At 48.0% G+C, this 15,417-nt stretch overlaps 1 protein-coding gene across 2 annotated transcripts in view; it reads left to right on the top strand.

Annotated features, from left to right (window-relative positions):
- The window catches only part of RUFY1 (RUN and FYVE domain containing 1), a 60,523-nt gene that overhangs the window by 23,597 nt on the left and 21,509 nt on the right, over positions 1-15,417 (top strand). For both annotated transcript variants that reach the window (XM_045794973.2, XM_045794974.2), the window contains exons 6-11: positions 1,066-1,127; positions 3,627-3,692; positions 6,313-6,382; positions 8,750-8,851; positions 9,765-9,881; positions 10,978-11,145. In XM_045794973.2, coding sequence (XP_045650929.1) covers positions 1,066-1,127; positions 3,627-3,692; positions 6,313-6,382; positions 8,750-8,851; positions 9,765-9,881; positions 10,978-11,145 — 585 coding nt within the window. The remainder of the gene's footprint in view (positions 1-1,065; positions 1,128-3,626; positions 3,693-6,312; positions 6,383-8,749; positions 8,852-9,764; positions 9,882-10,977; positions 11,146-15,417) is intronic.

Here is a 15,417-nt window from a genome sequence, read left to right on the forward strand (position 1 = left end):
GGGACACCCAGGTGGCTCAGTCAGTTAAGCGACTGCCCTCGGCTGAGGTCATGATCCCGGCGTCCTGGGATCGAGTCCCACATCGGGCTCCCTGCTCAACGGGGAGTCTGCTTCTCCCTCTCTCTGCCTTCCCCCTGCTCGTGCTCACGCTCTCTCTCAAATAAGTAAATAACAACTTTAAAAAATGCAAATAAAATTAAAAATGGTGTTACTATAAGGAGTTAATGCTGTACCTATCCCTCTGGGACTTACCATTTTCTCCTGAAGCTTTCTTCATGTCATTATCCATCCATTCATGGCGTTCTTTGTTACGGTTGCGTAAGGATCTATGATACAGCTGTTACATGAGTGATAAATATCTATTGATGGACCCAGTTTTCCCATTTTTCAAATAGGAATGGCTTCATTTACCCACACTGGAGGGGACAGTGGCAGACCAGGCTCTCATTCTCTCCCAAGTGCTTTATTTCTGGACAAAGCCCTTGACATTCAGATGGGAGGGGTTTGGGTCTTCCCTCGTTCTCCACAGCAGCAGAGAATGTTCCCTGGAAAATGGGTTGGGACCATTTCACCCACAATTTAGGGAAGGAAGGAGGCAGAGTGTCAGTTAAGGTTACCTACCACCTTGCTCTAGCGATCCAGGCCTCTTTTTTTTTTTTTTTAATAGTTACTTTGGACCTAAAGAACTTTGTTGAGCTTTGTCAACAACTTGATTGTTGAATAAATATACAAAACTGATCTTGACGAGGGAGTAAAATTTCAGAATATTCCCTGAAATTCTGATTTTTTTTTTAAAGATGAATTTATTTTAGAGAGAGAGAGCAGGAGGGGCAGAGGGGGAGAGAGAATCTCAAGCAGACTGCCTGCTGAGCACGGAGCCCAGTGCGGGACCTCGATCTCACGACCCTGGTTCAATTAATCGCTATCTTATAGAGCTGGTGAGCCCAACTAAATGTTTGTAGGAAAGAGGCAGGGATGTAAATACCCAGAATTTTAAAGACGTAAGGTTTGTGGAAAACGGGAGAAGTTTCTCTTATTTAAACGCATACATTTTACGTCCCTCAGGTTGGAGTGATTGATTTTTCCCTCTACTTTAAGGATGTGCAGGAGCTTGATAGCGGCAAAGAGTAAGTACCGCCCTGCCTGCTGCCTGCTCTTCACATTTTTAATGAAATTCTGGCAAAGAATGCTACATTTGTGTTCGCTTTGTGTGCCATTTTCATTTTCGTTGGGTGTTTTTAGTTACAGAAATAATACATTAATATTCCCATGTGCAGGGAGTTGAGCTCTGCAGAATGGAGAGGACAAGTGAAATGTCCCCACTCACACTGTCCCCGCATCTCCAGCTCAATCCCACGCCTGCTCCTCCCCCAGAAGAAGCTACTTGTGTGTCCTCCCACGGCTTTTCTAAACGCCTTGCGGGGATATATTTGTTGGTAGTATAATTTGCCTTACGGTTTGTTTGAATATAAACGGGACGGTACTATTAAATAGACATGTTGCCTTTGGATTTGTTCTTCGATCCTAGCGTGTCTTGGATGTCTCTTCTTGCCACGCGTACCTCTCCCTTGTTAACGAGAGCATTCTTTTAAAGGAGCTGTTCTGGGGGGAAAAAGGAAACAAAGCAGCTTGTGTGTATAACATGCTACCACTTGAGTTGTGGTAACGAAGGTCCGTGCATATTTATATGCCGTACTTCCGTACTCATGGACCATTTCTAGAGGAGCTCACAGGCCTGCTAACCCTGGCCGCCTGGAAGGGAAGAGGCCGGGAGGCAGCCATGGGAGGGCTTTTCACTGTAAACCCTGGGGTCGTGTTTGGATATCTTATCACCTGTCTTTCGAATGTGTTCTGACAAGGATTCCCACGGTCTCTGTGCCCTAGCAGCACACCTTATCTGGCAGTGGGAACCCTGTTCATGCTTCAGGCGTCTTGAGGACGAGGATTCACCCACTTGAGACTTGAACAAAAATATATTCTTGGGGCGCCTGGCGGGCTCAGTCGGCAAAGTGTGCGACTCTTGATCTTGGGGTTGCAAGTTTGAGCCCCACGTTGGATATAAAGATTACTGAAAAATAAAATGTATATACACATATATAGTTAATGTAAAGAAATGGAAATAAACTGATTATCTTATCATTAAGGGGAGAGGTGAATAAATTATGGAACATTCAAAATATTCCACTCCGCGATATATTATGCAGACAGAACAAATTTGACCTATGGGGGAAAGTAGACTTACAGGCATTTCCACAAGGTATTATCCAGTGAGAAAAGTAGGATACTGAGAAGTGTAGACTGTTGCCCCCTGAACAGCACGGGTTCAAACTGCTCAAGTCTACTTACACACAGGTTTTTGTTTTTTTTTTTTTTTCAGTAAATACAGTACAGTACTGTAAATGTGTTTTCCTTATGATTTTCTCTCCTTTTTTTTTTAAGATTTATTTATTTATTTTAGAGAAGAGCAGAAGGGGGGCAGAAGGAGAGGGAGAGAGAGAATCTCAAGCAGACTCTGTGCCGAGCGTGGAGCCTGGCGTGGGGCTCTCCATCTCACAAACCTGAGATCAGACCTGAGCCGAAATCGAGTCGGCCACTTAACCGACTGCACCACCCAGGCGTCCCCCCACCTTATGATTTTCTTAATAACGTTTTCTTTAACTTATTTCATTGTAAGACTATAGTCCATAATACCCATAACACACAAAATATGTGGTAATTGATTATTTAATTGATAAGGCTTCCAGTCAATAGAGGGCTATTAGTGAAGTTTTTGAGAAGTCAAAAGTTATATGCCGATTTTCAGCTGCACAGGGGTTGGCGCCCCAACCCTTGCATTATTCAAGGATCAACCGTGTATCATTTTTATAAACAAACCTAAGAAATCCCTAATATATCTTTTGTTTCAATTACATATCCGATATATATGTATAATACAGACGGATATTATGATCGTATGCACATAGGCTCAGCAGACTGTTCCTGTGGGTTACCTGCAGAGCTGTGTGAAGGGCATCACAGGTAAAAGAAAAAAATGGACCGTGCTGAATAATCCAGCACCTGTGTAGAATGAGCCCCTGTGTGAACACATGTATGTAGGTAAAGAAATTGTGGGGGGGGGAGGGAGCCTAACTTTAAAATGTAAAAGCCTTTTTTTTTTTTTTTTTTTAGCCAGACGGGTCAGCTTTATGTTTTGAAAAGCCTCTGGTCCCCTTTTCTGAGCCACCTTCTTTCCCTTCAGCATGACAAGGGCTGCTTCATCTGCCACCTCTGAGGCCATTTGCACATGGCCATCGGTGTTTGCACCTTGTGTGCCAGATGGCTTTCTTGTCTCTTTCCAAATGCCTGGTCTGCCAGGGCAGGAGGGCGTCTGCCGGAGGCCTGCTCACGTTTCTGCATCTCCCAAGGCCCTGGCTGCTGTCCCCATGACACCTCACCCCTTGGCCAGCTTTGCCCTCTGTTCACTCCGGGACCGGGACGGGCAGACGTTACTACTAAGGTCTGACTGTCCCTTCGTTTCCTGATGACATTAGTACTTCCTCAAGGTGATCGGCACGTTGGGGGATGGTTTTCAAAGTATTAGCCACGAATAAAAGGAATTTCTCTCTTTTTATGCTCTTTTTTAAAAGGCACGAAAGAATTACTGATGTCCTCGATCAAAAAAATTACGTGGAAGAACTTAACCGGCACTTAAGGTAGGACTCGCTCCTTTTTCCAGTGTTACAGTTCGTTCTCAATACCTGATTATCGTTTCATGGAGTATTTTTCAATTACCATATATTCATAACTGACTCTTTTTCCAAACCAAAAAAAAAAGGTTATCATGCTTGTACAGACTAGAGAAGTATGATTTCTTGATAAGGAGCCTTGGGAATTCTTTGGTTCTTTGTTTTGTGCAGTTAGACAATGTAGGAAGTCACCAGATTACACCTTGAGTCTCCACCCCTCGCCCCTCAGCCACCCAGTTGGAAGTCACTGCCACGGGAAACACTGTTGCTGGTAGGAATCAGCAAGCATCCCTCTGGGGTGCCGGGGCAGTATAAAAGGGTTGAAAACCACCGGGCTAGACCTTTGATGACAATTCAGTAGCAAATAGCAGGCGTCTGTACCTTGGTTTTTCATTTTAATTGGAAAGCTGCTGCTGTCTCATGAAGCACGAGCCGATGGCGGTGTCGGTGGAGAGCGGGCAGAGATTCTCAGTCTGACGTGTTTGGGAGACCTCCTGTTCTCTGTGTCTCCGAATCCGCTCCGAGAGTGTGCGGCGCACGTTAGCTCTGCTCCACGGGAGCAGCCCCTCTGGCCCCAAGCGCCAGTGAGACAGCTGAAGGAGCTGGCACGTCGTCGGAGAGCAGGGACAGCTGCTCCAGGTTCTCCTTAGCTGTGATGTTGGCTGCTATTGTGAGACATTCTTGATAGATCCCTCATTTACTGAGTGTTTTTATAAGGAGCAGAGGTCAGATTTTATCAAATGCCCTTTCGCATCAAGGTAATCATGACTTTTATCTCTTAATCTGTTGATAGGGCGTATTTGATTAGTAGATGTCTTCATACTGAGCCATTTCTCTATCACAGGGATACGCTCTACTTGATTGTAGTTTTATTATATTTTATTCTTTAAAGATTTTATTTATTTGAGAGAGAGAGAGCATGAGTGGGGGGACTGGGAGAGGGAGAAGCAGACACCCTCTGAGCAGGGAGCCCGCTGTGGGGCTCGATCCCAGGACCCTGAGACCATGACCAGAGCCGGAGGCAGACACTTCACCGTATAAACCACGCAGGCCCCCTTGATTGTAGCTTTAATAATCATTTTTTCATATGTAAACTGAGCTGATTGCTCTAGAGTTTTCCTCTCCGGCATGGTGTCAGGGTTATGCGGCTTCACAAAATGAATTAGGAAGAGCTTCTGGTTCATGAGCATTATTTGCTGCTTGAAAACATGAAGCTTGGGGTGCCGCGCTGGCTCGGTCGGTGGAGTGCACAACTCTCGATCCCAGGGTCGTGAGTTCGAGCGCCATGTTTGGTGTAGTAAGTACTTAAAAAAATTTTTTTTTCTCAAAGAAAACAGAAAATGTGAAGCTCAAAGCCTTTATTGAGGCAGTACTTTGCCAGCTTTTCAGTTTTTCCTCAGTTTGTTTATCTAGGTTTTTTTCCTTCTGAAGATATGTCTCTTTTGGTCATTTATATTTTCTAAGAAAGGTATAAATTTTAGTGACATTTTCTAAGTTATATAGTTGGAATAGAACTGAAAATTGTATACTTTTAAAAATTGTAATTCCCAGGGTGCCTGGGTGGCTCAGTCGGTTAAACATCCGATGCTTGGTCTTGGATCAGGTCTCGATCTCAGTCATGACTTCAGGCCCCACGATGGGCTTTACCCTGAATGTGGCGCCCACTTAAAAAACAAACAAACAAAAAAAACAAATTGTAATTCCCTCCTTATCTTTTGTTTTGTTTTCCCTTTTTCATTTTGTGTCATTGTGTTACCCCCCACCCCCGGCAAATGTTCGAACCTTGATCCACTAGCCTCGTCAGGTTTGTGTCTTTGTCCCCCCACGCCCCCCACCCCACTGGCAAAAGGCACCAGTTCGGGGGAGTAGGGCCTGTTGCCTAAAAGTACAGGCTCTGGAGCCAGAGCACCTGGGCTCAGACCTTGGCGCCCCCCAGAGGGAGATGCACGTGAGTGAGTTTTCCAGTGTAAGTTACGGTATCCTCATCCGTGAAACAGGTGACAGTAGGATTCACCGACAGGATCGTGGGGAGGGTCACGTGAGCTGATGCTCTGAAAGTGCCTCGAGCAAACGGCCTGAAAGGAAGCTACTGCTTGTTATTGTTGCCATTATTTTTATTGTTTATCAGATTTACATTCGTTTGACATGTTTTTCAGTAGGAAAGTAGTACGGATCACTTAAAGAGTATTTGAAAAATGAGGCAAAGTATAAAAACGATTTAAAAACCACCTTTGATCCTACAGCCCCAAAGTACCAGTATCTTGTTACGGATACGGATCTAGATACGTGACCACCAGCACATTTTGGTTCCCATCTATCGTGTTAGGGAGAAAAAAACTATTTCCTTTCCAGCTGGCTAAAAGAGAAATGGGTAGCATATTTTGGGGGAAAGACATTGAGACCTTTGCCGTAAATGTACACACTCGCACACATACGTACGTATTTAGAATTCTCGTCTCTGAGTTCGTTGGAGACCCTCGGCTCTCCATCCATCACACAGGAAACCTAGGAATGTGTTCTCATCGTTCATAGGCTGCGGAGACAGCCTTCATAAGCTCACTGTTACTTAATGTATTGTTTTCTCTAGCTGCACAGTTGGGGATCTTCAGAGCAAGATAGATGGCTTGGAAAAGACGAATTCAAAACTTCAAGAAGAGGTTTGTAACTTACTGAAGTTCTTAGAACACAATGGCCCGAAGTGAAGAGACGGTATGGTTGGTGTATCCGGCCGGAGCTTCTCGCTGGTTGGATCGGGAATTGCTAAGCGTGGGTTGAGCTGCACGGGGGGATCAGGCGTTCTCAGAGTTCTGCATCCTCAGAATGTCTGTGTTCAGCCCTGTCCGGGGCTTCCCGTGAGCCAGTGCAGCCAATCATGAGCCAGTTCTAAGTGACTTAGGTTTTACCACCTCACAGTGCACCCGGGGAAGACCAGGCCTCCTTGGGAAAGCCCAGCTCCTGTGATGAATGTGCTTTTCTCTTCCTCTCTACCCACCTTCCTCTGATGTAGTCTGTCCCCCTGCTGCCCAGAAGGCACAGACTCTGTTATGAGGTAAAAGTAACCCTCGCGCACCCCTTCTATGTGTCGGCCTCTCAGGAACATGGAACCAGTCTCCCCACAGTGTGGTCTTTCTCTGCTTTCTCACTAGGAAGAGAGAGAATGAAAGGACAGGAAGAAGGAGGGCTGAGGCCGAGGAAGAAAGCTTGCTGCCAGCTGCCCGGCAGTCTCCTTGGTGGACACATCTTGTCTCCTGTTAGCAGGAGGGGGGTTGCTCAGCCTTTCTGAGGCTTTCCACAGGTAGCGGTCCCTGGCTGCTCGGGCCTCCCCACCAGGTCTCCCTGGGGAGGAAGAGGGCTGTGACAGGGGCCAGGGCGTGACCCCCACCTCGATGTGGAGGCAGGTTATGGCCACAGGAGAGACACAGAGCATGCCTTTGTGTGGAGGGCCCGGTTTGAAGGCTTACTCTAAACTCACTGCTCTCTCCCACAAGGCCAGCCCTAAAAAGCTTTAAGGAGAGGAGCTCAGATTTGTGTGAGGAAAAGGAAATTCAAAGGTGGCGTTCATAGATGGGCTTCCCGGGAGCAGCTTCACCACACCTAGAATTGGAGGACCCATGTTTCCCTGGGATGGGTGGGCCTCTGGGCCTCAGTTTAGGTAGGCAGGTCTTTGAGCCTCGTGATTCTCATCTCCAAACTGGATGATAACCCATACCTTACAATGTTGTTGTAAAAAATAAGTGTTATATAAAGGTGCCTAATACAACACTTGGCGCGTGGAGACACGCGTGGAGTTTAGATCAAACAGATTGATTCTTTGTTCTCCCTGGTGAGGTGGCATACTTTCAATGAAGTTCTAATTTTAGTTTTTGAAACTAAACAACTGGGTTATTTTTTTCTTCAAAGGCCAACAATTGTAACAGAAAACATGCTTTAGAGAAAAGTCCCGCTCTTCACGGTGTGCTCTGTCCGTCTTCAGAGGAGGGAAGGGAATTAGGGTCTGGCTTTTGCCTGCTTCTTCCCTCATAGCAACTGGCACCTCCTAGAGCCTTTAAGTTTCTTATTTGGGTGCAGCAGTTTATGGTTAGAAACCCCAGTCATGGGTTGTGAGTCCGTTTGGACTTAGATGCTGTTGACGAAGAGGAGCAAGGAGTTCAGTGCTTCACGGTCCCCCCCTCAGTGAGTGACGCCAGGAGTACAGCCAAGTTCCAGTCTTCTTTTCCCTTCCCCAGCCTGCCCTTCTCTCCAGGCTGTGTGCAGAGGCTGGGTAAGGAGGGGTTGGTGGGTGTGCTCACGCCTCTGCCTGCCCCTCCTGAGAGCACCCCCTCAGCAGGTCCCCGAAGGCATTCTGTTGTATACACTTTGCCCTAAACCCTGGTAACTCAAGGACAGGAAGATGCCTTTCCAGGGCCGGTCTTCAGTGGTTTGGTCGTGACTCCTTCCCCAGAATGCTTTCACTCTCCCCCTAGGGATAAAATATCCTTTGGCTTATTGGCTGGAAAAACTGAAAAGAATGAAGAATCAGAACAAAAGCCCATAATCCCTTTGCTAAGTAAGAGCTACTGTTATCATTTTTATCATTGTTTATATAGTCCCCAACTTTTCCTAAGCATTTTTAACCTAGGTGATTTTTTTTAAATTAGAGGTGAGAACATCCTATAGAACCCTTTTTCCTATCGATATTATACCCTAAGTATGTTCTCAAGTCATCAAAAGCCTTTGCAAACATTCTGATGCTACATGTTTGTTCGTTGCTCCCACTGTCATTCGTTAAACCGTTGCTCCAGTATTAGGCATTCAAGTGTCTGTCATAGTTTGTGTCGGTAAATTTTTGCCCACATTAGTTTGCTCTCATTGTTTTACAACTATTTCAGTGTATTAGCTATTCAAAACCAAGAAATAAAATAAAAAACAAAGTATCAAATATGTGGAAATCTATCGTCACTTGCGAAGGTGCCAGGCGTCAGCTTTTAATTTGAACGGTGAGATTAATTTTGACGTTAAGAAACATAAAAATCTTTCTTTATCAGCTTTCAGCTGCAACAGACCGGATTTGTTCGCTTCAAGAAGAGCAGCAACAATTAAGAGAACAAAACGAGTTAATTCGTGAAAGAAGTGAGAAGAGCGTGGAGGTGAGACGCAGGTCTCATGGCGGGGCGGGACGTTGCAAGCACGCACACGTCCCATACGCACGTACGCGCGCCTGCCGCTTGCACGCATATGTCCGGCACGCTTTACGCGTGTATGCGCCCCTGGCGCACGCCTCACGCATGCGTGTTTGCATCCCCGACAGACTTCAAGCTCCCGGTGCGGCAGTGACGCAGGCAGCACGTAATACGCAGCTGCCTCGTTTGGTGCCACTGCGCGGTCCCAGCTCCTCGCGGGCCGCTTGGACCGCCGCTCCCGGACCTCTGGGCCTTTGCGCTCCAAACCTCCGCTCACGTGCCGGGTGCTGTGCGATGCCCCCGGAGCCCGTGGGTGGGCCTGGGTGCCCCGCCCCTGCTCCCACGGCTCTTCGCGCCTCCCTCCGTTAGAGAACCCATCTCCTGTGCTGCGGAGCTGCTGGCTGGCGGCCATCTTACTTGATGACCCGAGATCAGAGACCGTAGCTGAAGAACATGCCAGATAAATGAAAATCCACGCTGAATTGGGGCCATTCCCACTAAGAACAACTGCTCTGCTTTAAACAAAATTAAATATAAGTTGTTTTCCGAACCCAACTTTTCAAAAGTCTGTTGGCTTGCTCTCATCCTTGACGTTCAAAGATATTTTTGAAATATCTTTTAACCTTTCTCTATTATGCTTAAAACATAGAAATTGTCCTACATCTTTAAAAATTATGGCATATTTTTTAATGGTTTTTTTTCTTACTTTAAATAGGCTCCATGCCCAACGTGGGGTTTTGAACTCATGACCCTGAGATGAAGGGTCACATGCTCTACCGACTGAGCCAGCCTGGCATCCTCCTGGTGTATTTTAAAATATTTCGTAGTTCGCTCACTTCCATAAGCAAACCATTCTCCTTGGTGTTCTTGTTTGACACAGATAACAAAACAAGACACAAAAGTTGAGCTGGAGACTTACAAGCAGACTCGGCAAGGTCTGGATGAAATGTATAGTGATGTGTGGAAGCAGCTAAAAGAAGAGAAGAAAATCCGTTTGGTGAGTGTGCGGGACTAGGCGTCTTCAGAAAGAATTCCCCAGTAGCCTGTCAGGTTCTTTGTCCGCACTTTCCACAAAAGTGCTTAGATCTGCTTTTAAAAACGAATGAGTTTTTTGGGGCACCTGAAGCGTGTGTCTTCGGCTGGGGTCGTGATTCCAGGGTCCTGGGATCCAGCCCCTGGTCAGGCTCCCTGCTCAGTGGGGAGTCTGCTGCTCCCTCTGCCTCTTCCCCTCCCCCCTGCTCATGCTTTCCCCTATTTCTCTCTCTCAAATAAAATTTTAGAACAAAACTTTTATAAAAAGTTTTTAAAATGTGAAAAAATATATTCATAGAGAATCGGGAATTGTCCCTTAAAAAAATTTTTTTAAGGGGCTTACTTAGTTTACCACTAAGTTCTTCACTTTTTCGAATTTTATAAACCTTTATCAGGGATCACTGTGAGACCAGATTCATGGTTGCTTTGCCAGTACAGTTGCTTTGCCTCAGTCCCAGCCTCTAGTTTGTTCTTTCCACCCAATCTGCATACCAGTGACCAATGTTTTGTTTTTTGTGTTATTTATGTAGGCTCCACACCCATCATGGGGCTCGAACTCACAGCCCTGAGATCAGGAGTCCCGGGTGCTACCAACTGAGCCATCCAGGCACCCCAGCCTTGGACCTGCTTTGTTTCTTTCTTTGTACCAATGTGGAGACGTGTGTCCTGAGTTACCCAGGACAGAACTGGTTCAACATGGTCACACCCTTGTTGGCCATATTCTAGCAACCCATTCCAAAAACTCTAACATGGCAACGTGACGTTGCTGGGCAGATGTTCTTTCAGACTGTGCGCTCTGGTCTTTGGGTCTTTGGGTGGCTAGAACTCGAGGCTGAGTGCCACGTACCAGCTTTATATTGACTGCATACAGAGCCAGTTTTCCTCAAAATGAGAACAAGGGGAAAACTTAATCTAGTCCTGCTCCAGACAGACTCTCCTAAATCTCCCTAACCTGTTCTGACTTGGGTTTTTCATTTCTGGCACTGCCCAGGATACAGCCTCAGGTAAACACATCTCTGTATCTACTTCAATAACATTTTCCTTATTAATACCCTCTTAAGGAACTAGAAAAAGAACTGGAGTTACAGATTGGAATGAAGACAGAAATGGAAATTGCCATGAAGCTGCTAGAAAAGGACACCCACGAGAAGCAGGACACCTTGGTCGCCCTCCGCCAGCAGCTGGAAGAAGTCAAAGCGATTAATTTACAGATGTTCCACAAAGTTCAGGTGGGAGTTGGCTTTATGTCTGTCCCACAGCCTGTCTTTTGCTGCTTGTCGCAGGCTGCCTCTCGGTCTGTCCCCGTTCTTCCTATAGGAGAGAGAGGACACATCTGTGAGGCGCTGGCATGTGGCAGGCCCAGTCCCTAGGCCCTGTCGTGCATTCCTGTGCTTACTTTATTTGGGCCTCCCAGCAGCCCCTGAGAAAAGTTTATAACGTGGGGGAAACGTAAGTGACAGGGCAGAATGCGGTGACTGCGTCACATCCCTGGGCTGGCCCAGCTCCTAAGTAGAGCTGACAGTAGAACCATGTCTTCCGAATCCAAACCTGAACTCGGCCTGTTGTTCCCTTCACTGTCTCCGTAGTGTCTGTCCCCTTCTACCTCAGTGACTGGGCACCCCCAGGAGGTGGTGAAGCGGAGGAAGGAGCGATATAGTTAGTATTGTCTTTCCAAGCTCTGCCGTGACGTTCGTCTTTCCGAGTTTCCAGCCGTGCAGCTGGCTGCTCGCCTCTCCTATCGTGTTCAAGTGGTCCAGGGGAGCTAGGCCAGGAAGAATCACTCGGGCCACAGTTTGAAAGCGAGCATCTAAAATCACAAAGCTCGGGAATCTGGGTGGCTCAGTCGGTTAAGCGTCTGCCTTCAGCTCAGGTCATGATCCCAGAGTCCTGGGATCGAGCCCCCATCGGGGCTCTCTGCTCGGCGGGGAGTCTGCTTCTCCCTCTCCCTCTGCTCCTCCCCCCTGCTCCTGCGTGTACTCTTTCTCAGTGTCTCTCTCTCTCTCAAATAAAAAAATCTTTAAAATAAAAAATAAAATCACAAAGCTTCCTTGCCCAGAAGCTACAGCAGCACCCGGGACCATTCTCTGTCGTTCTCAAAACTTTCTTTTTCTTGAAGTTCTGTTTTCTGTTTTTAATGCCCTTCTGTCCCACTTCCTTTTCCCTAGCTGATGCGTCTGTGTGAGAGATGGCATGAGGGCAGACACACGTGTTCTTTTGTCCTGCCTTTTTAAAACTGTTATGTAACCAACATTATCATAATAGCAGCAGTTGGAAATTATAAGGAGAAAATGGAAAATAGTTTCACTGTTTTCCCCCCTGACACATTCTCTATTTTAATTTGTTCATGTTTTCTTCTGCTTGGGGTCCATCTGTAACTGTAATCTTAATGCACATTAGGGGAAGCCATACTGTCAGAATAACCTTGCGGACTCTAAAATAGAGAGCGTTCCAGACCAGCAGTTTTGCTCCCCGCAGTCCCACAGGGACCCAGGCTAGTGGCAGCTCCAGTTGTCCAGGCCACTCTCATCGGTGCCATTCTTGCCAGTGGAAGGGGAGAGAAAAGCAAAAGTCCAGAGGCAGGATTTCTTCCCAGACAGTGAGAGAAGTTGCACACATCATTCCATTCGATTCCACAGCGAAGGGCCAGGCAGCACGGCCAGGCGTGGCTGCGAGGGAAGCCTAGGGCTGGCATGTCTGGGCTGCCAGACTGACGAAGGGGAGCACAGGGGTTAAATGACGTAGTTGTCGCTACCTCCATTGGCCCCACTGAGCTCCTGGAAGTCCCATCCAGTCCCAGAGTCCTCACTGTCCGCAGCCCCTGGGTGACTGGCAGAGCTCTCCATGGAGCCCACAAGGCCTGTGTTCGAACTGCAAGACCAGCTGTCTTTCTCACAGTAACCCGTCCGGCCCAGCAGAAAATGGTGGAGCCACACAGGATTGTCAAATGCATGTTTGCAAAGGGAAACAAGGGACACACAGGGCAGACTCCAGTGTGCTGTGGCCCTCACTGCATCTCTGGGCAGGAACCATGAAGGCTGGCCAGGGAGCCGGGGGTGCCGTTTGTGAGCCTGTCCAGCTACCCTTCCTCTGTTGACTGAAGAACTTGACAGCCAACCTCGGTGGTCCCTGAGAGGGCTGCCATCTCCATGGGCCACGGGAAGCAGGCTCTTAGGGCGGGGGGCCTTCCTGGGGGCTGCACGGTTGTCGCAGCCAGCTCCTTCCTGGTGTCAGTGCTGGCCTGGAGGTTGTCTTAAGGATCAAACAGTCACAGATATTCTTCAGGCCTGACTGGGGGCTTTTGGGACAATCCAGTCCCCTCGGTCATTGTGTGTTTCTCCTCAGTCCGTGTGTTGGTGCCCACGGTTTACTGTCCCATTTATTCAGCACAGTTCTGTGCCTGCCTCGTGGCTTTGCTCCGTCAGTCCCTCCCTCCCGTCTCACATCAGCAGCCAGCCGTCTGCTGCAGCAGCCCGCAGAGTGCTTCCCGCACCCCTGCCCTCTGCTGCAGCATATCGTGGGGCCTCCGGGGCTCCCTTGCCAGTTCCTCTCACTTCCTTCAGGGCGCAGAAGCAGGTGGCTTTTCTAAGCCTCAGGCCGCTGCCCTTGGACTCTGTCCCATGTCCCTGTGGACCCCTCCTCGCTCTCGGCACCCACATCAGCACTCTGGCTCTTCACAGCCACCGTCCCTGGAGCCCTGGCGCGCTGGGCCTGGATTCCACGTCCAGGTTTGGGCAAGTGGCAGTTCTGCTCATTGTTCGGCACGATGAACAAGGGTCACCGGCTCTCTGGCTTGTCCCACCTGCTTTGAGGCGCCCTCCCTGTCTGCTGGGTCAATGCCGCGTACAGCACATCTCCTGGCATCCCTCAGTGTGGGGTCCGCCGTAATAAAACACCCCTCGTTTTCTTTTCTCCTCATCCCTGCTCCCAGCCTTGCTCCTCTGGGCCCACGTTCTAGAGTGTACGGGTGTTTGTCGTTCTAAAATGCATATCATTTGAGTACGTGGATTTTAATTTACATGGGCGGTATTGCACGTGGCTCTCGTCTCTTCCTTTTTCGCCCTCAGAGCTACACGCATCCGGGGTGTACCTGGTTTGGGCTTCAGAGTGGTTAGTCCTGGTGAACGTGGTCACTGCCTCTTGCCTGTCCCCGCAGCGGTGGACGGTGTTCCTGCCATTCCACTGGCACGAGCACCCCCGTGGCGGCTGGTTTACATGTCCCCCCGGGGGATCGGGAGGGTCTCTGGCGGACAGAAGCTGGAGTGCCTGCCGGACAGACACTTCCTGTGTGTCCTTGGTTTGCGGAAGCCCAGCCGCGCCGCTGTCCATCACACCCACACACGCCGCCCCCTCCAGCCCTGTCTGGCGACGTCTGTATTCTGAGTGCGCCTGTTTTATGTGCGTTTGCCGGCCTAGTGAGTGTCAGCGTCCCTTCATATGATTGGTAGCCGTTCGTGTTTCCTGTTCTTGCCTGTTCGTGTTTTTTGTCCTTTTTTTTTTTTAATTGAAGTATAGTTGACATTAGTTGCAGGTGTACAACATAGTGAATGGAGTTCTTTTACACACAGCTCATCACGGTAAGTGCCGTCACCCTCTGTCACCATACAACATGATGACAGTATTTTTGACTCTGTTGCCTATGCTCTATTTTTCATCCCCATGATCTATTTAATATGTAAGTGGAAATTTTACCTCTTAATCCCCTTCACCTGTTTCTTCTATCCCCCGCCCCTCTAGAAGCCACCAGTTTGCTCCCTGTATTCTTGAGTCTTTTTCTGGTTTGTTTTGTTTTCTGGATTCCACATATAAGTGAAGTTATGTAGTTTTTGTCTTTCACTCTCTAACTTATTTCACTTAGCGTGATTCCCTCTAGATCCATCCATGCGGCAAGATCCCATTCTTTCCTGCGGCTGAGTGATACTCCGTTGTGTGTACCCCCCACATCTTCTTTATCCGTTCATCTGTTGATGGACACTTGGGCTGCTTCCACATCTCGGCCCTTTGGAAATAATGGTGCAGTAAACATAGGGGTGCAGGTGTCTTTCGCGTTCGTGTTTTCATTTTCTTCGGTGAAATTGCTGGATCATGTAATATTTCTATTTTTACTTTTTTGAGGAACCTCCGTCTGTTTTCCACAGCGGCTGCACCCATGTACATTCCCCCCAACAGTGCGATGAGACAGGCGCGAGAACTGTGTTTAATAAGTGAAGCAGTAAACTGTGGTCACCGACACGGGTTGAGGGGAAATAAGCCAGAGACAACGACTGAGGGAACTGTATTGTCAAAGAAACCACGAGTCAGGCCCGAAGAATACCTGTGACTGATCCCTGACGCAACGTCCAGACCAGCAGACTTACACCAGCAGGAAGCTGGGCTCTACGTCCTCTACCAGCACCTGTTACTGCTTGTCTTTTTAACACTAGCCGTTGTCACCGGTGTGTGGTGATAGCTCTCTGTGGTTTTGATTTGCATTTCCTGCCGGTTAGTGACGACGGGCATCTTTT

The sequence above is a fragment of the Ursus americanus genome, chromosome 5 (genome assembly GCF_024610735.1).
Source record: "Ursus americanus isolate L20-20 chromosome 5, mUrsAme1.1.p, whole genome shotgun sequence".
NCBI lineage: Eukaryota > Metazoa > Chordata > Mammalia > Carnivora > Ursidae > Ursus > Ursus americanus.